General features: G+C 38.7%; 1 protein-coding gene across 1 annotated transcript in view; it reads left to right on the forward strand.

Moving 5' to 3' along the window:
* The first annotated feature begins 426 nt into the window (after window positions 1-426).
* LOC146469757 (unconventional myosin-VIIa-like) overlaps window positions 427-26395 on the forward strand; it is a 57118-nt gene continuing 31149 nt past the window's right edge. Inside the window, exons 1-24 of the mRNA XM_085122910.1 lie at window positions 427-639; window positions 863-943; window positions 2837-2950; window positions 3635-3712; window positions 4991-5065; window positions 5771-5955; window positions 6911-7032; window positions 8249-8391; window positions 9990-10172; window positions 11947-12031; window positions 13142-13218; window positions 13800-13985; window positions 14265-14338; window positions 15004-15082; window positions 15655-15786; window positions 16386-16521; window positions 17442-17548; window positions 17960-18097; window positions 18846-18907; window positions 19273-19462; window positions 22826-23005; window positions 23710-23928; window positions 24462-24569; window positions 26067-26210. Coding sequence (XP_084979036.1) covers window positions 926-943; window positions 2837-2950; window positions 3635-3712; window positions 4991-5065; window positions 5771-5955; window positions 6911-7032; window positions 8249-8391; window positions 9990-10172; window positions 11947-12031; window positions 13142-13218; window positions 13800-13985; window positions 14265-14338; window positions 15004-15082; window positions 15655-15786; window positions 16386-16521; window positions 17442-17548; window positions 17960-18097; window positions 18846-18907; window positions 19273-19462; window positions 22826-23005; window positions 23710-23928; window positions 24462-24569; window positions 26067-26210 — 2835 coding nt within the window. The 5' untranslated portion in view covers window positions 427-639; window positions 863-925. The remainder of the gene's footprint in view (window positions 640-862; window positions 944-2836; window positions 2951-3634; window positions 3713-4990; window positions 5066-5770; window positions 5956-6910; window positions 7033-8248; window positions 8392-9989; window positions 10173-11946; window positions 12032-13141; window positions 13219-13799; window positions 13986-14264; window positions 14339-15003; window positions 15083-15654; window positions 15787-16385; window positions 16522-17441; window positions 17549-17959; window positions 18098-18845; window positions 18908-19272; window positions 19463-22825; window positions 23006-23709; window positions 23929-24461; window positions 24570-26066; window positions 26211-26395) is intronic.

The following is a 26395-nucleotide window of genomic DNA, read 5'->3' on the forward strand; positions in this document are numbered from 1 at the left end:
GGCGATCCCATAATCCCTTGCTGGCCCAGTCTTTGCACAGTTCCTAGAGTGGCGAATTGCCGCACGCCTTACATTTCATCAAGAGAGATGATTTCATACAGATCGCATTTTTTTTTAATTTATTTAGTTTTTTTATTAATATTAATTGACATTTTTATTTATTTACCTCCACATTTTAAAATCCCTTACGAAACTTTACATCTTAACGGCTAATCTGGAACAAGCTCCTGCGAAAATTATATATCTGCTCATCAGTTTGCTGTTTTCTTAAAAGATATCTGTAGCCTCGACTCTCCCTCTCCTCCCCTTTCACCTATCCCTTCCCCTCCCCCGACCCCTCGGGCTAATTTTGAAAAACATATATTTCCCGCTTACTGTCTCTTGAGGATCTTGGAAGGAAATTACAAGCCTCGGTTGCATGTAGCTTAGCGGTGTTGATGTGCTCGGTTCCAAGCGATCGATCGTTCCAAAATCGCTGGACTATAATGTCTCTCGCTCAAAAGGTGTCCCCTGTAACTCCCCAGAACTGCGAGGAGAAAGCAAAGCATTAAGATGTTTGTATGATTTTGCCGTTTGTGACTTGCTTTCATGTAGGTTGACAACACTAACCGGCCGATTACATCGCTGGAACCTGAACCGGTATGTATCTAAATATTCGTGTCACCAACAAAAATTGCGATAAGTTAATAACACCGATTACTTGCAATAGCAAATGACATCTAATTTGTTAACGTTCAAGAAAATCTAAGTATTTGCGTTATGAACCAAGCAAGGTTAGTTTAGTTTTCGTTGCACATAAACTCATATAAATCGCATATGTGTTTGTATTCAAATAAAATTTATAACTTGGACGTGTTTGCAGATCATCCACATTGACTGTATGAAAACTCTTAACATCAGCTAAAGACTGCTTGTTTGTGCTGCGATGGTGATCGTCTCGAAGGTAAGGGAATAAAATTTAAAGACATCAGTAAGCGTGAGACTATTTTGCCGTCTGGTTGAATATTTGAGACGTGGTCGGAAGTGAATCTATCAGGTGCGGCGTTCTAACCTGCGGTTTATCGAAATCGACGCGTGGAATTTTAAAAACATTTGATACAAGTGTTATGAGATAAATATCGAGAATAACAACAAACTCATCTTTAAAAAATTCGAACGGTAACAGACCTGGAATTTATATGCAATCTCTAACATTTGTTGGATATTAAAGAAAGAATTGTGGTCAGTTTATTGATTTAGTGATGGGAAATATTCAGCCTATATTAGGCTTCAGTGCTTTTAAAGAAAATTAAAAGTTGGAAAAAAACTTTCTGGAATTCATAACGGTACAGCGATTATTTTTCTCCTTTGACAAGGAAGAGAAGTTTGTGCAAACAAATACTTTTGTCTGTAGCGATCTGAGCTTATACAAAACGAATTACTAACAAACTAAACACGTATTGAAAATCTTCATTTTTTCACATAGAATGTGTACATATTGGCCCTGTAAGACCTCAATTCGATATTCTATCAGCGAAGTTCCATCGTGGTACAAAAATGTGACAAATAAAACACGCTTGAACGTCACAGTAGCAAGATAAATATTTATTCTCATATTTCTCTACACTAATGTGTTGATATTCTCGTAATTGGAGCGGATCACTCTTCTTGTGTTACAATTTTATAAACGGGAATACTTTTCATTCGAGTGGAGTGTTCTCGATTGACCCTCCACTGTAGCGACAATGACCGGCTCAGTTGCAGATTGTTCCACAAGAATAACTTGATTGTTCGTCACAGAAGACTAGGGGAATGAAATTGTAACTTTATATTGCCTCATCGGACCTGTTTCCACCTTACATTTGAATTTAGCCGCTTTGTAATAACATAACAGAGTAAAATTCCCTTCCCAGTGTAAACAACTCAAGGGATTGATAGCTTGGTACGGCTGAAGGCTTGGGTCATCAATCATTCATAATTTTGACAGTACAATTTTAGTACACTTTGTCTAATTAACCTACAGCGTTAACTTCGTGAGAATCTTACCTACACTGTATTTCTATAGGCTCAGCCAATTAGTTCTGTTTTATGATTTTTAGGAGACCATGCATTATTTTTTCCTTTACTTAGATTTGTGATTTCATCCAATAGTTATGTTTTTCTTTGTTGTCAATCAGTGCAAAGTTGTTCTGAGCTCGGCACGATCTACATGTACATTGTGAAGGTCACATTCAAACACTGTGATTGGCAACTTTTTATATTTTTTTTTCATTTCCGTATTTTTTTGAACAGTCGGTTGCCATGGCAATTATGATTGTTGCAGTAAAATGCAAAATTAGTTCCATGGGTTTTGAAGTTCAGAGTTAGCATGATTGTTATAATTGGAAGGCACGGTAAAGGTTGCAGAACATGTTTTGACAGAAAGTTGGCCCATGGTATTATAAGTGCCAAAAGCGTATGTCTTGCAATCTTTAAAATGTTGTGCTTTTTACTGCACCTTTCAATAACCTGCGGACTATGAAGTTCAAGATTCAACCAACCGTTATGCCGCCAATCACTGCTGCAGATCTCTAAGAAAACAAAAACATTTGGCTCAGCAGAGTCAAAAAGTCATGTTAGGGCTCTGTGATTGGCAGATTTCGACCCACTTTGTTGGTTTCTGTATTTTTTGCAGTCTCCAGGTTGTCGCTTTAATTATATATGATTGACAGCAGTAATACACAATATTTATTGTGAGTTGGGGTTGAAGCTCAGAGTCTGTATAATGTCGTTGAACGGCACAGTGCGTAAAGTCAAAAAAGGTTTTGGCTTTTATAAAAAAGTACACAAATGAACCAGCTTTGTTTGATGCTCTTAGGGAGAACATGTGTGGCTTGACAACACCAATGGAGGAGAGTTTGATGTGCCCATTGGAGCACTTGTCAAACTCTCAGACTCAGGCCAGATTCAAGTTGTTGATGATGAGGGAAAGGTAAATGTTAGATGATTACTAAGTAAACATAATCCCCCCACTCCCCTCAAGTTTTCTTTCTTGTACGAATAAAGACCTGAATGAGAGGCATTAAAATATCATCGTTTTGTTTTTTTGGAAAATTAAAAATGCGAGATACGTCCCACAGACTTTTCAACCCAGATTAACTTCTCTCTAATTTGACTTGTGTATAATACACAGCAATTGCCATTAATGTACATATACATAATTAGTTGCATACGTATACGTGTAACTGATTGCACATAGCTACATAAGTGTACAAAATTACAATGACATAAGTACCATTTACCTTAACACCTGATATTTTCTGATTTTAGATTTTATGTTCAGTTATTGAGTCAGACAAGCAATTTGTTATTTTCTTCACATAATGGAACCTTGCTATCACACCTGTCTTGTTAAGTTTTGAGTCATCATGATCATATTTTGGTCTAATCTGAATACACAGCCATGAAAATAAATAACTAAATAAATAAATAAATCACTTGTCAGTGATTGATATATGTACAGGTGTATGTATGTACTCAATTGTTATTGTAACAGATCTTATACCTTTACGGCTCTTAATCACAGCCCTGCATAATGTACATATACCTGTATACACGTACTGTACACGTATATATATTACTGGTTTTGATATAAATGGCTTTCTTCTGTTTGTAGGAACATTGGATACAGACTTCATTGGCAAACAAGCTTCGAATTATGCACCCAACCAGTGTTAAAGGGGTTGATGATATGGTATTTAATAATATTATATATGTAATATTATTAATTTAAATCATTTGATTGCTTAGTGTGAATAAGAAAACTGTCAGGGTTTTGATTTACATACAGTAGGCCAATTTTTGTCGCTAAGAGCTCTAGCCACAGGAAAATAATTGTAGCTTTAAAAACAGACTATGATCAGCCACTGATCAGCTTGTTAAATTAAAGGGGAAGTATCACGCACATTTGCTCTCATTTCAAAACCCAAAAATGTTTGTCTGTCAGCAGAAACAACAAAATAATTGTCAAGTTTGTTAAAAATTATCACCCCAGTGCAATAAAACTGTCGATTAGAGCCTCTGGCCAGAGACAGAGTAGGTTAGAATGGATGGAAACTTGAAAAAATTAATGTTAGGCTAATGTTTTTCAAGTTCTCGCATTTTTGTTTCCAAAATGCACTAGAACAGATCACAAGTTGTTACCTTCAGGAATTAAGTTGATTTCTTTACTCCTGTCATTCTAGAATTATTTGGCAGCTGATTGAAGGTCTTATATTTCATCATTTTTAACAAAAGATATAAAATAAAACCCAGGATACTTCCCCTTTAATGTTATTTTTGTCGTTACAGTAGTGCTCTCATTGTCTTTCGCAAAGTTTAATTGTAAATAAGAGTTTGCTGCTATTGGATTTAAACACCAAAAGTAAACTGCGATAGTGAAAAGTGTGATGCTGCAAAAAGTCAATCAAACATGCATGTCAAAGTAATGGGATGTGATAAGCTAGGCATTTTAAAAGAACAGGAACAAACTACAGTGTACAGCTGTATACAAAACATTTAATGTTGACTTGCCAGCAATATCCCGGCATGAAAGTTGTGTGTCTAGTGACCTGGTCTTTTTGTGAAAGCGAGGCTGGAGATAGAGTTGACAGTCTGTTTTGATACAAACCCCACTGCTTTTTGTATGGAAAAGATGTTGTTTTTATGCTAACTAGTTTGTATTTATGGACTGAGGTTTGCACCAATGAAAACAAAGTCAACTCCAGCCAAAATCAAACCTAATCAAAGGCCAGGTCTATAGGCACACAGCTGTAAAATGGGTTAAATTAGGTCCTTAATTGACGTGATTCACGGCTAAGACATGTAAATTGCAGTTGGTCAAATTATTTGCAGCAGTGCCAAAGTTACTGTTATTAAATAAATTATATACTTTAAGTTTGGTAGTAGGATAATTCTCCAGATCATTAATTAATGTGCAATGAATGGCAAAATGCATTTTCCTGTTGTATTTTCTATTTTTCATCAATTATAGATTCAACTTGGAGATTTGAATGAAGCAGGAATTCTACACAACCTGTTTATCAGATACTACAATCATCAGATTTATGTAAGTGCCAGCAGAGTCAGCTTTTAAATTCATAGTAAAAAAAATGCTTACTACGTGTAGGAAAGGAATATACCAAACATCTTGTAAGTGGTGACCCAAGGCTGATCTTTCTTGATTTCAATAGTCTCTGATATCTGCATATTTATATAAAAAAAATGTCATCAAGTTTGCCAAACCAAAAACTACTGAAACTATCAAAATTGAAAGTCACTGTGACAGTCGCATTCATACAAATAATTATCAGCAGAAAAATAAATAAATGTTGAAAATGAGGGAGAATATAATCTGTTTTAATAAGACTGACAATTTTACAGGTACATGTACATTTTGTGGTTTTGATACCAAAGGAAGTCTAAGCTTAGGTTGCGTTCGATTGACCTTATTCTGGAATAAGAATAAGTGGAATAGCTGTTAGATTTCTCTTTTTAAGTAATTTGTGAAGACATTTGAATCTGCAAATGTTCCCTGACACGTGATAATTTAAGATCTGTCTCCAGTAACCTCAGAAACCTCTTACGAGGGACTTCTTGTCATCGCAGTATATATTCCTATTCCGTAATAGGGTCAATCAAACACACCCTAAGTTTACAAGCTTACAGACTGTGACCCACTCTGGTACAAGTGTATTCCCCATAACTAACAATAACAGCGATGCAATGAAGTTAAAGAGTAAACTTGGAAATTAATCTTTCTTGCAAATTGCAGACATATACTGGCTCAATTTTAGTGGCAGTCAATCCTTATCAACTCTTCCCCATCTACGACGCGGATCATGTCAAGAAATACAAGAACAAAAAGCTAGGTGACCTCCCTCCTCACATATTTGCTGTGGCAGACAATGCGTACACGCACATGAAAAGAGAGGCGCATGACCAGTGTGTTATCATCAGGTAATGGGATTCTGAGCCATGCTGCAGAAACAGGTGGAAGCATTTTTTGGAGGGGGTTGCTCTTTGTGACTGATTGATTGATTGATTTTTTCTGTCAACCCATTTCAACATGAAGTCCACTTTATGTGTTGGCATGGAGTTCCCAGATTACTGAGTGAGCCCCTGAAATGGGCAACCCTCAAAACAAGCTGTAATGTTCAATACAATTTGGTGATTAATTTTGATGACAAATCCCAAATTAAAGTACATATAACTACGCCTTAGAAGTAACAGTTTCAAACATACAGAATCTCTCCTTGGTGAATCTGTGTAATGTCAGACAGTATTGGATTTGATGCTCAGGAACTGCTTTCAGGGGCACCCAACAGATCGTTTCGGTAAATTATCTGTTTGGAAGACCCTTGATCCCCTACAATTTTCTTAAGGGAATTTTCACCTCAAACTTTCGTGATATGAGAAATTTAAGGCCTGGTGTTTTCAGATTGATAAAAATGTCGTTTCGGGTGCCGATAAAAGGTCAGCTAAGATTTTCGGAAAGGAAATAAGACCTAAGGTTTTCGGGAAATGGACAAAGATGCCCTTGTAATTTCGAAAAGACTCAAGTTCCCCTACAATGACTGAACAGATAAAAATATTATAGCACGGCCTAAAATGAACCCACAGAGCTTTAAAGGCACTCCAGATAGCCTAAAATAGCGTTTCAAAGGGTCTGAGAGAAAACTATCGTTGGGTGCCCCTGTGCTTTGTGAAGGTCCCATGTCTTAGTGAGGTACATGTACAGTAACTGAACCATGATCTTACATGTACATTAAAATAGTATAATTATTTCTATATCTGGACCTAACGCTTGCCAATCAAATTAACTTGACTGTGTTACTATATCAGCTCTAAGCTGTGGCATAGTACTCAGTACACATCTATTAATTTTTTTTTTATGTCTGAAATGTTGTTGTAGCGGCGAGAGTGGGGCTGGCAAGACAGAGTCAACTAAACTCATTCTTCAGTACCTTGCTTCTGTCAGTGGACAACATTCCTGGATTGAACAACAGATTCTGGAAGCTAATCCTGTTTTGGAAGGTAACATGGCTTCTGTATGCTTAACAGAATGTTTGTTTGTGCAAATGGACTCACTGAAACTGAATATTAATAATCTTGGCATGAAGAATGAAAGTACAGTGTACAACAAAATACATGTAAAAGGGTAACAAAACCATGGTCTCTTTAAAAAACCCAGTGTGTCTCGCAAACTTAAGTTAAGTCAAATTTCCTGGTCTTGGGTTATGCATAGTTTATTTGTCACTAGCCTTCTTGGAGGTTAGTTTTCTTCTGCAAGGTAAGAAAGTCTAATTGGGCTTGCAGAAGAAAAGTTATCTTCAGTTGCTGTATTGCAAAGTCGCAAATTTACATGTACCATTTGACACACCAGCTAATTAAGGTACCGTCAAAGGATTTGGTATGTGAGACATGAAGTAGTTACTACTTTTTGATTATTATCCATTTCTAATGCCCATTTTGGCATAACAATGATCAAATGTGCCACTTTTAATTATTTTATTGATTTTTCACCATTAAGAACTTCAATAGGCCTTATCACGGTTTTCGACGCCATTTTGACGAGAAGGCAAAGAGGCTTGAAATTACAGTGTTTGTATGGAAATCCAATGTCAAATCACTTTCATAACACATCGCTTCTGAAAAATTAATGAATTGGAAATTTTTAGCACTAGGAGAAGGATGTTAGGGAAAAAAATTGGAGGGATGTAGCTGTGCCAGAGAGCGTCCAGTCGTGTTTTGAACTTTCCATACATTTGTCTGTAAAGCGAACCAGCCGTGAACTGCTACTAAAAATAGTTCGCGGGAAAAAAATACAGGGAAATGTATGGAAAGTTCAAAACACGACTGGACGCTTTCTGGCACAGTTACATCCCTCCATTTTTTCCCCTTAAATCCTTTTCCCAATGCCAAAAGTTTACCCAATTCATGAATTTTTCAGAAGCGATGATTTATGAAAATTATTTGATTGGATTTCCATACAAACACTGTTATTTGAAGCCTGTTTGCCTGCTCGTCAAAATGGCGTCGAAAACCGTGATAAGACCCATTATCTTTATTACAGTGTAGACCCTCTTGTGTAAAAGACTACTGTGCACAACTGCTAATGAGAGCCAGTTCTCCAAGTCCTAGTGGCTGGCCCCAAAACCTCTTCAGCTGAGCTCTTCAATTATGTATAATGACACACTTCAAGTAACTTTTCTGAAATTTACATTTGACATCAATTGTTGTTATTTTTCAGCCTTTGGCAATGCCAAAACAGTTCGAAACGATAACTCCAGTAGGTTTGGTAAATACATTGACGTTCATTTCAACAAGACTGGCTCCATTGAGGGTGCCAAGATCGACCAATACTTATTAGAGAAATCCAGGCTGGTCTATCAAGTGAGTACTGTAAAATATTAATAACAGCGCAAACTTACTCAGTTATCCTGGATTATTGTAGGGGGTGGGGGTGTGAGGAGGGGGGTGGGTGCTTTTGGAAAGAGGGTTGTGCGCTGTCTACTTCCCTTACATCCAAATTCCCACCCCTCGGTTCTTTATTCCATAATACTGAATTATTGGGAAATTTTATTCTACAACATGTTTCTCCCATTTTCGGCCAGTTTTTTGGCGTTTGACGTAGAAAGAACGCACTCCTAATGCAGATTGGACTCGAGATTGTATGGGACAGTCGATCGACTCAAGGTATGAATGGATCTTGGGATCCGGACCTGGCATTCCCCCGCAGATTTTAAAGGGGCGGATGACATCATTACCAACTTGGCAAAGAGCCTGGGATTGAGATCATGGAACGCTTATTACTAGTTTAATACTATTTTAAACATGTCAAACAAACAAAGAATTAATCACTTGTTTGTTTCAAAATATTATTGAACTGGACAACTGATTCATCTACTCTTTAAATACAAAGTCTAATTTCCTTGCGAAACTGTAGGATTTTCAAATAGGTTTCATTCACGGAACATCACCCACAAATTAGACATCAAAACAGTCCGTATTTGTTTTATTGTTGTTGTTTTCGTTGGTCTATGGATGAAAGTCTAGAGCGGGCGAGAAAATGGCAAGTGAGACGGGGGAAAGTCACGCTACGGCCTACGAGCGTGTGGGGCTCGCGCGCGAAAATGTATGATTTCGACGCTTTGTGTTTCACAAGTTCAAGCTTTCGGCCTGTCGCGTAGCCTGCGAACGCAGACGTATTCCCGGCTGTCGCTTCTCTACCTGTAGCGTTGCCTTCCGTGAATTTCAACAGATTTATGACAGAATTTCACAACGGGTCATTAGTAGGAGCGGCGTGTTGAGAGTGTACGTCATACGAGTTCAAGATACTGATTGGCTTGATTATTGATTGCGGGACCGCTAGTTTCCTGGATGAATTCGTTCTGACGAAGGGCTTACGTCGAAACGCAAACTCTCGAATGTCTTTACGGTAGTTAAATTACCTTATTAACTCAGTTGATAAAGGCAAATATATTGGATTGCTGATTCGATTGATTTTCATTTGCTGACTTTACAGATGGAATAATTGCTCTTTATTTATAAAAAAAAAAAACTTCTTCCTCGTATAATGCAATTCTTGGGATTTGATTGGCTTAGCGGCCATGATATATGAGCCATTATACCATACTCGAGAAATAGCGACCATTAAATTGTGTTCTGGTTGTTCTTGCAAAGCGAAATCTGCAAGATCTAGCAATGTTCCTTGATTGTTTTTAACAAAAGCAATTATTCCACTCGTAGCGCCAAGTTGTCTATCTATTATCTCATATCCAACGCGCGCTCGTGGAATAATTGTTAAATATACATAGCAAAACCATTAAATACCGTCCTGTATTTCATAGAAATGTTGAGTTCTGATTGGTTAGAACAGAATGTTTGTAGGATAGTGACAAATACTTAATTCTTGTTATTTTTCAATGCGTGGCAAAGGAAACTATCAAATAGTAATACTGTATTATAATCAGTCCATCTCTTACTTTTAGATGCCCGATGAAAGAAACTATCATATATTCTACCGTATGTTAGCTGGTATGTCACCGAGTGATAGGGAAAGGCTTTACTTAACAGACGCTTCAGATTATTACTACTTGACCCAGGGAAACTGTATTTCCTGTGGTGGAATGGATGACAAAGAAGAGTTTGCAATCATCAGAGGATCGATGAAGGTATAATGTGCAATGAAACATCGTTTTGTAACACACAGTAAACCTTTTTCAGACATAAAAAATAAGACCGACTTAATTATAAGTAGGTTAAGAAAAACAGTAGTGCAAGGCTGCAGGGGCCTTTAGCGCTTACAAAAGTCGCTCAGACCATAAACCTTACATGAATTCCAAATTGGCCACCATTTTAAAATTCTTTTGTTGGCATTCAAATTAGCTCTTCTTGCCTCGTTCAAGGTAAAATATTCTTTCGATTTTTGAGCGTAAGAACGAGGAAAGAAGGGCTTATTTGAATACCAATAAAAGAATATTAAAAATGGTAGCCATTTTGGAATAAGGTTTACGGACAACATTCAAGAAACATTGGACTTCACTTACTTTCCCAAATACCAGCTACATCCGTGCGTCCGAAGCTACATTGTACATTTATTTTGCGAACATACTGTAACATAAATATAATCGTAAAATTACAGATCTGAAATAGATTTCATTTACGAAATGATAAGGCCATCATCTCCCTTTTTGTCGTCGAAAATCCAACTTCTTTTCTCCATAGGTACATTCACTAAAAATTCCTCTTCTTTAGCTAAGGGTCTGACTACTTACAGTGTAAGTCAACGTTGTTGTCTACATAATACGTTTTAATGTATACTTTCAGTTGGGTCTTCCTATCCTCACATAAATTGTTCATACATGGGACTAATTTAAAAACTCTGTGAGTGAATAGCTTTCTTTTCTTGACTCTTAATTTGAAACTCTGCGTGCAAATTTACTCATGAATTGGCGTGCAAAATATCAAGTAACTCACACCAATCCGGGGGGGGGGGGGGTGGGGGAATTCCCAAAAAATTGGATAGGAGTGTGCGGCCCGCTTCCCAAAATCCTTACCCTATTTATGACCAAAATCTGCGATTTTCCGTACCCTATTTATGACCTAACCAAAAATTTGATACCCTATTTACGACCTGATAGTGTCTGGCCAACTTCAGTTGAAAAACCCCTGGAGCACAGCGCTTGACCGGAGCGCGTGACAAGCCGTTGCCGCTCGTACACAGTTGCTGTAAACATCATGACGGAGAAGTAGCTTCTTCTAAAAGAAAAAATAAATTCAAGACTAGAGTGCCAAAATCTATACCCTATTTATTACCAAAATGGCGGCAAAATGGCTAAAATCGATATGCTATTTATGACCAAAGCGACTGAAAAACCATACCCTTTGGGGCCGCACATACCTATATAGCCTATATAAGGGAATAACCCCCTCCCCTCCCGGACACAAATGCATGTATGGTTGATTAACACGCCTGGTACGCCTTTGAAATGCGTCCAAATTCTTGCGAAACAGCACCCACTCTTCCTTAGCTAAGGGCCTCGCTACAAAAGTCAATATTGTTGTTGTTGTTGTTGTTGTTGATGATGATGATAGTGATGATGATGATGATGATGATGATGATGATGATGATGATGATGATGATGATGATGATGATGATGATGATAATGATGATGCTTTAAATCCCGTCAAAAGATATTTGTTATAGGTACATTAACAACGTGCTAACGATGCATCAGTAGTGGTCCTCCTTCATTAGCTTGACTTGTCGAACATGTACCTATATTTAGTACGCTACTTTAATTAGTAGCGTATATCATGAATTTGTGAGTCAGTGGGTGGTTGGTCTCCGTACTGTACATTCTATCTTTTACACTACGCAGCCTGTTCAAGTAGCATCTTTTTGGCTCTTTCATATATTGATTAACCGAATTCCTTTATCATCAGGTTTTGTTGTTTTCTGAAGACGATAGCTGGAGCATTTTCAAGATGCTGGCCGCTATTTTGCACCTTGGGAACCTTGAATTTGAAGGTACATGTACACATTAACAGCTCGTTTTTTCTTACACGTGTAACTGTTTCTTTCCTCGCCTCACGTCCGAGGGAGTGTTTACATAATACCTGCGCAACTTTAATTCCTGTACGAGTTCAATCCGGTTCCGTCTTGTGGCTCTGTGCGTTCGTTTATATGATTGCGAATTCATCCCGGTCACTGTACTGCAGCGAGATTTTCATTCCAGTACGAAAACTCATTCCAGTGTTATGTAAAGGCCGTACAATTATTCGTCCCGGCGTAAAATCACTCTCTCGGGAGTCTGGAACGGGTAGCGTATGCGCAGTCTTCGACATCCAATCCAAGATGGCGTCACAATCACAAATTTTTGTAAAACACACTTGTCGGCCGGCATTAAGTGTCCCTTCATGTAAACGCAGAATGAAATCTCAGCCCTTCATGTAAACACGATATCACACCGATATGAAACTCGCACCGGTGCGTGTTTTCACGTGTAAACACCCCCTAAGAACCGTGCCGAACCGAACCAGGAAGCTTGGTCTTTAGTAACTTCAAGATCAAACATTACTAACAGTTTCAGAAACTAATAAAGGGAAATACAGCTATAACCACAGGCCCCAAAATATGTGGTTCTATAGGGCATACAAAATCACCCCGTCCGCTCTCGGAAAAAAAAAAAAAAGAAACTAATAAAAAAGACTGGCGAACAACTCCAACTTATTGGAACGGTGGGTGAAATTGGGTGGGAGGAAACAAACAAACTCGGAAAAAACCAAGAAGCCTCGTGGCTCAATCCGCCACATGACCGCACTCAGCCTTCCAGCTGTGTTCGAGGAAACCGCACTTCTCTTATTTCTTACCTCAGCCAACGGAAACCAAAAATGGGACATTGGTTACTGCTGGTTTAACCGGTGCTTCAAGCTCGAGCAAGGCGACTGTCCATAACACTTGCTCCAAGTCATACCGCCGTTAACTTTACGCTCCCTAACTGTTTTCTTTCTCCCACCCTCCCCCCCCCTCCCCACCCACTTCTTCCTTTAAAAATCCGTTGCGGGTTGAGCAAACCAAAAGCTTGGGCGCGGTTTGTTTATTAACTTCATGCGCTTATGGGCATTCATCTTCTTGTAGCCACTATAAAGAGCACTGTAGATGCTTGTGATGTAACAGACCACGACCTGGCGAAACTAGTGGCTAATCTCTTAGAGGTAAGTAAAAAATGATGCTTTGCAGGCTATCATATTTGTTTTGTATTAGAAGATTCGTTTTCTCGGAGGTTCTTGACTCTTTACCTTACCTTTAAGGGAGCAGGGATGGCACAAATGTTGAGAGCACTCGCCTCCCACCAATGTGGCCTGGGTTCAATTCCCGGACTCACCGTCATACGTGGGTTGAGTTTGTTGTTGGTTCTCGTCTCTGCTGCGAGGGTTTTTCTCCGGGTACTCCGGTTTTCCTCTCTCCACAAAAACCAACATTCCAAATTCTAATTCGACCTGGAAACAGTGGACGAATAGCCACTCTGTGGGTGTGCCACTGAGATTCTCATTTATTATTTATTTATTTATTTATTTACTTATTTATTTTATTTTATTTAATGAAAATAGCGGTGTTGCTTATTATTTGACGTACCAGAAAATTTCTTTAAATTTTAACTTCTTCCAGCAGCTACCATGAAATTCCGAATAATCTGGTTTACTTATGATTAAAAGGAAAACAACCTAGCTATTGATTCATTGATATAAAGTGCAATATTTTGCATTTCATTGTTTACTATAAACTTCTTTCTCAGGTTAATTACGACAATTTAATCGAAGCGTTCACTAGCCGCTCCACCTTTGCCCGCGGTGAAATGATCTTCTCACCTGTAAGTGCTGTCAAGGCTGTTGACATCAGAGACGCCTTTGTCAAGGGAATCTATGGAAGGATATTCGTCTGGATTGTTAACAAAATCAATTCTGCTATTTTCACAGCTAAGGTTAGTATTCAAACAAAAAGTGAACATAATTTGAAAAATTGATTCGACGTAAAGAGAATGTTATTTTACGCATCAACATGATGAAGAAATTTGGAATACGACTTGGATCATAGTGTTTTTGTGACAACAACACCGTTTCTCTGGTTCGAATGTTTAAGGATTCTCATTCTGAATTCTTCGGAAGAGATCCTTCCTTCCTTCCTTCCGTCCCTTTTTTCCTCCCTCCTTTCCTCCTTGATTTGTTTGGAATCTGAAGTTATGTTTCTCTCTGATTTTCAGGAAAATGTTTCAGCATTCAGGTCATCCATAGGTGTTCTTGACATCTTTGGATTTGAAAACTTCGATTCCAACAGGTAAAATTAGGTGAAGGAAGATAAGGCTCAATGGAATTGTAACATTTAATAGTGACTGGTTTAACAGTTTGCTTTAAGCACAAGACATTCCAGTTCCTTTATTCTATTTTGACGATTTTACACAAACTATCCGTTATATTTCATATCAGTGGGGCATATCATGCAATTTAGACATCTTTCACTACTATCCATAATCTTTCAATACAAAGTACTTGATAACGATACCATCGACATTGGGGTTTTACCTGAAAGATAACGATACTCTCGAGTGGTATCGGTTGTTCCGATAGTATTTAGTGCTCCTCGCGTGACTGCACGCAATAACGATTACAACACAACGCGAGACGGAGCCTTAATCACTGACGTCACAAATTGGTTATCGATACCGAGGTATTGTATCGGCTACTTGTATTGGTGGAACCCTTAGTAATGTGACACATTATGCCCCATCTGAACAAAGAGTACGAAACATAAATTACCGCCAACTTTTTAGCCTGCCAGCAAGCTCTCTATTTAGTCTCACCTTCCCAATCCTCTCATGGCTTTCACCTGGCTCGCGCCCCTCGAAAATCTCGCATGACACCCCAATTATCTCAAACCTTTTCAGAGTAATGCCAGTGATTATCCAAGTGAACGCACTCACATTGTTGTTTCTTTCCTTTAAGTTTTGAACAACTTTGTATCAACTACGCCAATGAGAATCTTCAGCAGTTCTTTGTACAACACATCTTTAAACTGGAACAGGCAAGTATATAACTAGGCCAGTTGGTGAAGTCGCGTAAAGGGCAAGTTTGATCGTAAACTGATTCACTGTTAAAAAATATTGAGAGACAAACATTACTAGTACCTTCAGATCCGCGAACTCCACCTGGGAGAGCATAGTAAAAATCACACAAGGAAAGAACTGCTCACACGTTAGGATTTTATCCACAGAATGGCAATTAGACAATTCCACAAGGAAGCACCCCGGCCCAATGGTTTTGACTTAATTTTCACTCACGAATTTTGCTAGGAGACAAGAATATAGTAGGACCACTTCGTATAGACCGATCAAAATCAACACTAACGCTTTTAAACCAGATAAAGCTTGTTTAACTGTTAAGTTAGACCTCATCTGTTTTCGGACGGCAGGGCCCGGGAGGAAATCACAAGAAGATACCCTCTAATATCCTCCATTTCATTTGGGTCACGTGACATGTTTCGACCAATAGAGCGCGAGCAGATAGTTTATCGATAAAAATGGTGCTGATAGCTACAACTGATGCATTTGCCATTGAAAAAAATGTCATTAATTGTTATCTCCTGTGACTTCTTAGGAGGAATACGACAAAGAAGATATAAAGTGGCAGCATATAGCATTCGTGGACAATCAACATATTCTCGATATACTGGCTCAGAAGCCCATGAATATCATCGCTTTGGTGGACGAAGAAAGTAGATTTCCAAAGGTATTTTTTAAGCCAACAGAACCACAGAAAAGTGTGCGGCTTCATAATTTTCCCTTAGAATGGCATTTCAGCAAATGAAGTTTTGACATTCATTGGCATTCAAATCCTCTCAGTACACGCGGGATGTTTAATGGCCTAGCGAGTCTCGTACGAGTCTCGTACAACTTAGTGGTAGAGTATCCGAACTAGTAATCGGAAGGTCATAGGTTCGACTCCTGATCGGCGCACTCGGATTTTCTTTATTTGGAGTATAGTCCAGTGTTACTGACTAAAAAAAAAAAATAATACGTCTATCAGCAAAACAGAAACAACAAAACTGTAAGCGTCTGGTTAGACAGAATTCTCTCTGACGAAGCGCTAACGCTCGAAACGTCAGCACTCGAATCTCTTTACGGTGGCCAATTTACCTTTAGTTATCAACTCTGTTGATAAACCAAACATTTGTTTCTACTCCCCACCGACGCAGCACCACAGTGTCTTTACAAACTACCCCCCTTGTTCGGTTACATAACGTTAATTTAGTCCACCCCCTTCCTCTCAGAACAAACCTCTAGATACTCCGACGGATTTTAAGTTCTTTTGTGTTGTATGTATTTTAGGGAACGGATTCTACAATGTTACAGAAAATCAACACGCATCACAAGCGATCCAAACTGTTCATTCCCCCGGTAAACACTGCTTCATCCGTCTTTGGAATCCGTCACTTTGCAGGCACTGTCTTCTACAGTTCCAGAGGTATTTTAATTAACATTTATTCCGCGAGCGCGTTGGATGTGAGATGATTGACAGTCAAGGATACGCGCAGAAAAAAACAAGGGGTGTACCTGGGCACTTTCTGGAGATTAATACAGAACAATGCATGCCATTTTTTTCCCAAAGAAATTGCAGCTTTTATCTCGGAAAAATGCGTGATTACCGTCAATTCTCTTTTTGGATTCCAGTAGCCCCAGTTGTTCAAAGGCCGGATAAATTTATCCTGTGGATAAGTCATTATCTGACAGTTTCAATCTGTGCAAAAATTTCAGTATTTCCTCTTGTACAGGCAAATATACTCTTTCTAACCACAGTTAAGTTTGGGAGTGTACGAAAACCTTGGACAATGTTTAACGTGAAGTATATTTTAGACCCTGAATAGTGCCTTATCCAGCGGATAAAGTTATCCGGCCTTTGAACAACTGGGTCCTGGCTAAGATCTTTTTGTCCAGCAAGGTCGTAAAATCTGTATTATTGGACACCGCCCTGAACAAATGATCGTTTCACAGACTTTCCTGAGGTGCGCAGAACGTATACACAATAGTAAAAGGAGGAGCTGTCCTTGAAATGCCCTTTACGTGCTCCGAAATTGCTGGCTTGAGTCTGGACCGCTGTTATTGTTTTTGTGGGTATGGGACACAGTATCGGTGACTTTCGCCAGTTTTTCCCTAAGCTTGAAGTAATATATCAAACCCAAGGAAGAGTGGGTTGAACCAACTTCGAGATGTTTGGCTTCTCAAACCATAAATAATTCTTGGAGAAATTCAAGGCAAAGTTTACCAATTTTATGATAATAAGATCACTTTTCCAAACCAACTTCACAGTAGTGACATATGACTTATAGAAATAGAATTAGCCTTAACTGCATGGCCTTATGAGTTCGTGTTTTATTTATTTGGCAGGTTTCCTGGACAAGAATCGCGATACCTTCAGTGCCGATCTTGTGGACTTGGTTGCAGAGAGCAAGTCAAAGTTCTTACTGGAACTTTTTTCCAAAGAGAGAGCCATGGTTTGTGTCTTTTCTGGTTTCTCTTCCACTTTTAGAGAGTTTTTTTTTTTTGTTAACCGTGGAACAAAAGAAGGCGCTTAAAAGAAGTTTTTCATTTGTTTAATTTTTCGTTTGCTATAAAGCTCTGTGCGTGTTAAAAAGCCTCGTGAAAATTGGAAGCTCGAGTTGAATTTTTATTATTTAGTTATTTACAAATAAATAAATAAATATATTTTTTTATTATTATTTTAAGTTTGCCTCCTTTCCGTTCCTGGTTGTCGTATCGTGAATGTTTTTTTTTATTTGAGTTCTGATTCGTTCATTGCGACATTTATGTTTACTGACAGTGATTGTCCAAATGTTGATTGAAGGAACAGAAGAAGATTTTTTTGGGTGATGATGCAACTGGCTTTTACGATGTGTCTCTTTTAGGGCGACGATACGAGGAAACGTTCACCAACGCTCGGAACCCAGTTTAAGAAGTCGCTTGATTTACTGATGAGAACTTTAAACGCTTGCCATCCTTTCTTTGTGCGATGCATTAAACCCAATGACTACAAGAAACCAATGGTAAGAAACTTATCAACAGTGCTTGCCCCCCTTACATATCAAAACACTAGAACATAACATTAAATGTTACTTTTTACATAGTAAAAGATTCCCTAGGAGCACAACAGGAAAGTACTGCTCAGTAGCTTTCATTTGAATGGTCACACTTCAGGATTTCATTCACAGATTCAAACGTTAGAACCACCTTGTACAACATAACATACAGCACCACAGGAAAGTACTGCTCAGTAGCTTTTATTTGAATGGTCACACTTCAATTCAAGCGTTAGAACCACCTTGTACAGCATAACATACAGCACCACGGGAAAGTTCTCCTCAGTAGCTTTCATCCGAGTGGTCACACTTAAGGATTTTATCCACAGCCTTAAGAAAGATAGCGCCGCATTGTACTAACTAATAAAGATTATCGCTGGAAACACTGTTCAGTAACTTTAATTTGAATGGTCGGACTGAGAGTTTCATCCACAGAACCATATTGCACAGCATGATAAAAATTACTTCTGGAAACAGTTGCTTAGTAGCTTTAAATTAATTGAACTTCAGGATTTGATATACACACTAAGAAAACAAGAACGAAAAACTCACAGCAGTAGCTATACCACAAGAAAGTACTGCTCCTTGTTTCCGTTTGAATTACTTATCTTGATATTCTCAAGAAACGTTTAGGTAGACTGTTTACCCAATTTCATTTCATTGATTTCCTTCTCCACCCTTATTTCAAGATCTTACTATTTCCCTTTACTTTCAGAGATTTGATCGAGGCTTATGCTGTCGACAGCTACGATATTCAGGGATGATGGAGACGATAAGGTCCGTTACTTGATGTTACTGATTAGCGCCTCGTACGTTATTTTCACTCATCGTTTCGGAGCTCTTAACATTATTTTTGAGAAAATTGTGAAATATCATATTGTGAAATATCAGTAAGATTGTAGTCGGCTAAAATCCCATTCATTTACTGTAACTTTTGACGTGTTTCCCCCCCCCCCCCCCCCCTCCCGCCGTTGGGTTACCTTCAATCCAACCAAGATGGCGTCAGAAATCGTTGAAAAAAAAGAATTTTGCATGGCTAAATAAAGAAGAACCATTCAGCCAACTCGGAACTACTTTGGACGCTCAATTGAAAACCTCCCTAACACTGTTTTTTGTAATTACAATGATCTTCTTCCCCACAGAATACGGAAAGCTGGTTACCCAATGCGCCACACATTTAAAGAATTCATTGACCGTTACTACATGTTGAGCGAGGGCCTAGCACGAGGTCAGTTGGACGGTCAGGGTCTGAAGAGTGCGGCGGTTAAAATCGCCAAGGGCCTTCTGGGAAATTCTGATTGGCAGATTGGAAAAACAAAGATTTTTCTCAAGGTAAGTAATAAAAGACATTTGTTTGTTTGTTTGTTTAATACGTTGGATTTCAGATAACTCAGACTGCTGTATCGGCTTCCAGGCCCCTTAGAAAATTGGAAGCTTCACTTCCAAGTTCGCAATCACAAATGCCAAATTTAGGAATCAAATTGTGAATGCAAAATTAGCTGCAGCGAATTTCATAAATTTGAAAGTTGGTGCTCGGCAGGCTGTTTGCTATTTGCGATTGAAACAGTAATTTCTCAGCTCAAAATCACTTCTCCAAAATATTTGTCTGGAAAATCGGTTTATCCTCAAGTTTCATGAACAGCAATCATATCAAGCAAGAAGAACAACTGAAAAGACATCGTTAACGTAAGTGTAAACATAAGTTCTGCAACATCGGTCAAATGATCGCTTTTTCAACTAAGTTTAATTTGAAGGAAAAAGGAAATTGCTACCCATAAGTTATTTGTGACGTAATCAATGTTTATTTCTGTAGCCTGTGGAAAATTTTGTTCCCAGGGTCCTCTCTCTTCCTCTCGGAGGAGGCAGACGCGAAGGGCCTGGGAATGAGGTGTCCAGTGGCACAGGCTACATAAACTGTACCTGTCTAATGCAATTTCTTTGCCGAAAATCGAATCTAAACGTCGCTTTAGAGGTGTAGAAATTTGGGTGAAAACCTTATTGTTATCAAACCTTAAGTTCCAAATAGCGACCAGCATCAAAATTCTCCCAACAATATCCCCATTTAATCAGGCATCCAGTTCATGAGAATAAAGGAATTGGTCATTAAACGTGAAATGCCTTGAAGTTTACCAAGTTCTCCTAACTAGGACATGAGAAACAGAACATGCTTGTGCTGAATATGGACGTCATTTTGGAGCTAAAAAGGTTAAATATCTTGGTGTTATTGATCAAGATTTTTCTCTTTCTTCACTATATCTATATCTGAGCCGAACGAGCTTGAAACACGAGAAGCCTAATATATGCGAGAGAGAGCTGAATGAAGAGCCAAAAAAGAAGGAGACGGACAGGTTCCGAAATGCATTTGATCAGTGACTCAATTATTGTTTTTTCTTTTTTTTTTTTAATGATTATATTTTTCAGAACAGATGCGTTTATATTGATCTATAAATACGTCCGGATGGAATAACATTTTTATAATAACGAAAACTGTCAAATTTCTTGAGCCCTCGTCGCCGTATTTTTTTCCCGCAATAAGACGAGAAAAACAGCTGTTACATTGATCGGAAATTTCGCGAACGCGCTGGTTCTCGATGAGACAAAAAGTAAACAAGCTGGAAGTTTTCAAAACGGAACGCAATCTTTAAATAGTTCTAGATAAAATTTATGTCGGTGGAAGAAGTTTAAATTCAACTTTGAACGAAGAGAAGAAATAATTTGCTCAATTTTATGATGTGGAAATCGCCGCGAGTAGAGGCAATGATTAGTCGCGCAGAAAGAATTCAAAATAAACAGAGCTTTACTCAGCTCATCGTTTTAAAGTGTGAAAACTTGTCCAGTGGACATTTGGAGGTAAGTCTCGCTATTGACATTAAGAAAGTTGTAGTTAAGCGTGTGTGGGCCTTTTCTTTAGCGAACTGTGGTTTTAAATTCAAATGAAAGTCAGGTTTTCTTGTATTTCTTTCACTTTATATATGAATTCTACACCTGTTCGTAATTTGGCTCTCTGTTGTTGCAAAAACAGTTTGACGTCAGTGCTAATGTCTATTCCCGCATGGGCAGTAAATTTTGCATGTTATAACGTGGTCAAAGGTGTCAGCAATTTTGGCGACAATGTGTTAACTGTTGTTCTGGAGTATTGAATTTTTGTGTACGTTGTGTAATTAAGCTAAGTAGTTTAGTTGTAAAAACGTTCAATTTTTTGGACAGAATTAAGCGTACGGAGAAATGAGGCATCAAAATTAAAAGCGATTGTAACAGACGCTTTTTGAAATAGCGCTTTTATGAATTTGAATATTGCATAAATGAAACAAGGAAAATATAGGTCCATATTTTCTACGCGATTATATATGTCACGAAAAAGATCAACTCATAACTAGCTCACCAAAAACAAAAACGTCTTCGGGTCCGTTTACAAGACGGATCCCGAGATGAACCAAATCCCGAGACGATTGTCATCTCGGGACGAAGTCATCTCGGTATCTGCTCATTTTCTTGTTCTGTTACTATGGTTTCGTGCCGGGAAAATTTCATCCCTGTCCCGTCGACCAGGGATTCTTCCGTGTCAACGTACTGTTTGGTTTCCAGATCCTTGGATTATATGTAGAAGGAAGCATACGTTTAGCCCAACCAACCACAAAACAACATTCAACCTGCTCAAAACTGAGTTATTCTCAATTTTATCAGACAGTAGTTAGCCGTGTCCTTTTGATGGATGAAGATCGTCTCGGGATCCCATGACGAAACAATACTCTTGTTTCCTTTTCATCCCGCGGGACGTGATTGGTTAACAACAGTCCATTGGAAACCGCTCTATAATGACTGGCTTACTTTTTACGAATTGGTTCGTGTTTAGCGTGCGTTGATCGAGTTATGGATGCACGCGGGAAGTTTGGAGAGCACGAGAGAAGCTTAAGAGTTGCTCAAGGCGTAGCCTATAGCGAGTCTAGTTTCTTGAGTGCTCTCCATACTTTTCAAGTGCATCCATAACTCGATGTACGCACAGCTAAAAGTATGAACCAATTCTTTTTTAACATAGTGACAACAAAGTAGTGCGCAGAAAACAGGTGTTATTTGTAATTGATTACAAAATTCTCTTAATGTGCTTACAGAAAAAACTAATGTTCGTATTGGCAGGTTACAAACACGCCACAATGGTATGGTCTGAACGAGAACGGTTCATCTGAAATTGTCAATGAAAATTTGCTTCCTTGTATTAGTTTGCTTCCTTGTATTAGACAAACGAGTTTCCAAGCCCACAGAATGTTTAAGTACTCAAATGTTCAAGTCAAAGTTAAAGTTCAGAAGTAAGATTTCGATTCATTGCGATATTTACTCAATTCCAAGAGAAAAGTCGGGTAGTTCTTCACTATTTTCTTATATTTCTGGGGAAACTTTGCAAAAACTAAGCGATAGCAACCCGAGTTTGTCTGATTTGCACAGGCCATCTTATGAAAGCACGGCCTTGTGTATGTCGAGAAACGTACCATGATGACGCTCTGTGAAGTACTGAATATATCACGATTCTTTAATGCGGAAGGGAAATTGCAATCCTGGTTTGTCCGTTATAATTGAAGTTGACCGTTTTTTTTTTTTCATCCTCTGTTTTATGATTGACAGTGTGCTCTCTGATTGACAGTCTGTTGTGATTGGACGTTTGTTTTCTGTGATTGACAGCTTGTTGGTTTTGATTGACAGGATCAGCAAGACATTCAGCTGGAAGAAGAACGAGACAAGCTTCTCACCAAACGCGCCATCTTGATTCAGAAAGTTGTTCGCGGTTTTCTGATTCGCAAGCAGTACATGAAGATGAAGAGCGGTTCTGTTGTTATTCAAAAGACTTGGAGAGGCCATAACGAACGAAAAAAGTACGAGAAGGTGAGTTACAACGGACATGTATAGCCTGTGCATCACCAAGAGTAATATTTTTTTGAGCATATTTTGTTCCCTTGGCGACACTTTTGGCGCAACCACAGCAACGTTTTATTTATTGTCCTCATTACTTTTCTTAGAAATCTTCCCAAATTAGTCCCCAAAGTTTAGAGGCTGACCCAAGACATGCTCTCCCAAACGGTCCGGTCCGTGAAATGTACTTCTCGGTCTGTGTACTTAAATCTTGTACTCGCTCCGAATAGCGGAGATAAGAGCTCTTCAATTGGATCTCACTATAGGAACATTTGGTTCTCTTTCGTTGGAGGATAAATCGTTTTGACAGTCACTGTGAGGGAAAATGACTGTCCATGAATTGCATCTAATAAAAGGGACTTCTTTTCGGAGGGGTGAATCACTTTGCAGAGCTGAACAAGGACCGTAGAGGGGAAATGATAGTTCAAGGAGCGGGGGAGGGGGAAATTCCACCGGCTTCTTTTCAGAGGGATGAACCGTGTTCACTTGTTCCGTTCGCCAATCCATTCACCCTTACTGAAAGTACTCATCAGTGGCTTTTCTGTGAACAGAATTTCTTGTGGTAAATAAACCTTGGTTAGTTCAAAAGCTGCTGCAAATGTGCTGATTATTCAAAACAGTTTTGTTGTTGTTGTTGCTTGTAACGAACGAATCCTAATTGTTCCATTGCGTTTCAGATTCGCAGTGGTATGGCTCGGCTCCAGGCCACTTACAGAGCTCGAGTATTACACTCTAAATACATCACACTGCGCGAAAGAATGAAACTTTTCCAAGCATTCTGTCGTGGATTCCTGGCGCGGCAGGAATACAAAAACCGCCTGCAAAGCATCGTCAAGATACAGTCGGGAATAAGAATGGTACTGGCGAAAAGAAAGACGGAAGAACTGAGAGCTGAGGTATGAGTGTACACTGAAACCCTTTCACCAGAAAATTACAACAAAATAAAAAGAATAAAAAAGAACCTTCGATTCTGAGCTGCGTTTTGCAAACCCCTAAGTGTTGGGGTTTAGTTGAACTGATGGATTTCAGTGACCACACTTTAATAGGTAATCGCTAGTTTCAATACTCTCACTTCGAGGTTTCATCCACAGTTTGACAAGCTACATGTAGACTAACGTTGTACTGTATTACAGACATGCAGCACCACAGGAAAGTGCTGTTCAAATGGTCATGCTAGAAGAGACTCAAAAGTTCGTACAACCTGTACTACTTAATAGCTTTTGTTAGAATGATAACTCTTAAGAAGGTTTTTAACTTCAGAATTAAAACTTAGCATACCACTTGAAAGGACTGCTCAGTAGCTTTCATTTGAATGGTCACACTTTAGGATTTCATCCACAGACTCAAAAGTACAAATCATAAGCATTTTGAAAAGACTTTTTGAGCGATTATACAGAAACCTGAACCGCCTTTGTTTTCTTTTGAACAGAAAAGGAAACGTGAAGAAGCGGAAAAACTAAGGAAGCTAGAGGAAGAACGTTTAAGAAAAGCAATGGCGGCTGATGCTGCAAGAAAAGAAGCGGAAAGACTTCACAAGGTGGGTGAGCCTTTAGAGTGAGTGCTGATCATATAGCACTAGTAGCACTAGTCTTTTTCAGGGTAAGAGCAACTCTGGCCCTGAAAAAGACTAGTGGTTCGAGTTGAAATATTGGCCCAAAGAAGTAAGCTCTTTGCGGTATTGTCAACCCTGCAATCAGTTGGTTTATTTACACGTAAAGTGACGTCTGGCACGTATATTTCTACTAGAAAGAGTAGGGCGTGGAGTTCCCGGTGTGCTGGTCTGGTCTTTGTGCTAAAAAGGGCCACTGGGTTATCAGTTTCCTTACTGTCATGTGCTACCCTCTTAAAATAAATCATCAGTTCAGCTCAGTTCACAAGAGATGCGGTAACGAAACGTATTCAGAACAGTTTTGTGCGTCAGGTGGTCCCCTGCATCCAAAAGTTTCGAAGTTTCTCCTTTTAGCTCAGTAGTACCGTATAGAAACCGACCTTTGTGTGTAATATGGCTTCGATACTTGTCAGGAACTCTTGTTTCAGAGTATGTGTTTTATTGTTGTAAAAATGTTTGCACTTGATTTTGTTGTTGGGCGTAGCTCAGGGGTTTTGAAGGGCGATGTAGCAGCTATCCATAAGCCAGCCACGTGATTGGCTCTAGAAAACAATAGAACAAACAACAGAACGATACCTCCAACCCTAAAAACAATTGCAGCTGCTACACAATTGAGACAATCTAAATCTCAAAATCTCAATCTCAAATCTTTATTTTAACATGGTAAAAATCCATCAGGTTTTGGTACAGTATAAAATACAACTACATAACAATATTTTCTAAAAAGTCTTGCTCGTAATTACACTAAACTACACCTGTTTTCCATGAATGCCGTGTATCTACGAGAGCTGCTACACTACTGGTTCCTAAACTGGAACAGTGGATGCAACGTTGAAGTATTTGAGTGCTTTAACAGGATCACGACAGCTTTGTCTTAGGTTCCTGCTGGGGAGGCGGTGTGACCCAGCGGTTAGGGCGCCGGACTTGAAATCCGGAGTTCCGGGGTTCAAGCCCCGTCCTCGGCCACTCTTGTAAATAGCTAGCTGGTTTGCCTCCTGCCAGTTGGGATATTTAACCTGTTATGATTATTTGTTTCCCGTTATTTTTGAGTGGAATGCCTGATAACTGGCTTTGGGTAGCTAAGTGCACTTCCACTATAATAGAAAACATTTGACATTTTTTTTTGTTTTGTTTTGTTTTGTTTTGTTTTTGTTTTTGACATTTTGCTTATTTGGCTATTTGTTCATTTGCTCGTTTATTTATTTATTTATTTATTTATTTATTTATTTATTTATTTATTTATTTATTTATTTATTGACGTTGACCTGTGGTTACGAATTTTTTTCTATATTGTTTTACTTATTTGTATATATTATGTCTTCAGTTTTATACAATTTAATTATTTGTACACGCAATTCAGTCTTCGGACTGCGAAGTGTATGTTAATAAACGGTCGGTCTTATTATTATTTCGCTTCCATTTTAGGAGCGCATGGCTAGAATTGAGGAGGAAGAAAGACAAGAACAGGAGCGAAAGAGACGCGAGGCTGAGAAAAAGAAGCACGAGATAGAAGTCGCCGAAGCCAATGCTAAGAAACGGAGAGAAGAGGATGTAGATGATTCCAAAATGGTGAGTATTTATTGATTGCCATAAGACTGCAGCGAAGTCGGGTTATAAATGGTAGAAGACAGCAAAAACAGAGGGTTTATTCTAGAAATTTGTTTACGAGGCCGGATTCAGTGAAATCCCCTTGGAGATTTTAGTGGGCCTCTTGTTATAAAAGGGGATCCAAGAACGTGAGTGGACTTGGAATG

This window comes from Pavona decussata, unplaced genomic scaffold, assembly GCF_977016875.1.
Source record: "Pavona decussata unplaced genomic scaffold, jaPavDecu1.1 SCAFFOLD_119, whole genome shotgun sequence".
Lineage (NCBI taxonomy): Eukaryota > Metazoa > Cnidaria > Anthozoa > Scleractinia > Agariciidae > Pavona > Pavona decussata.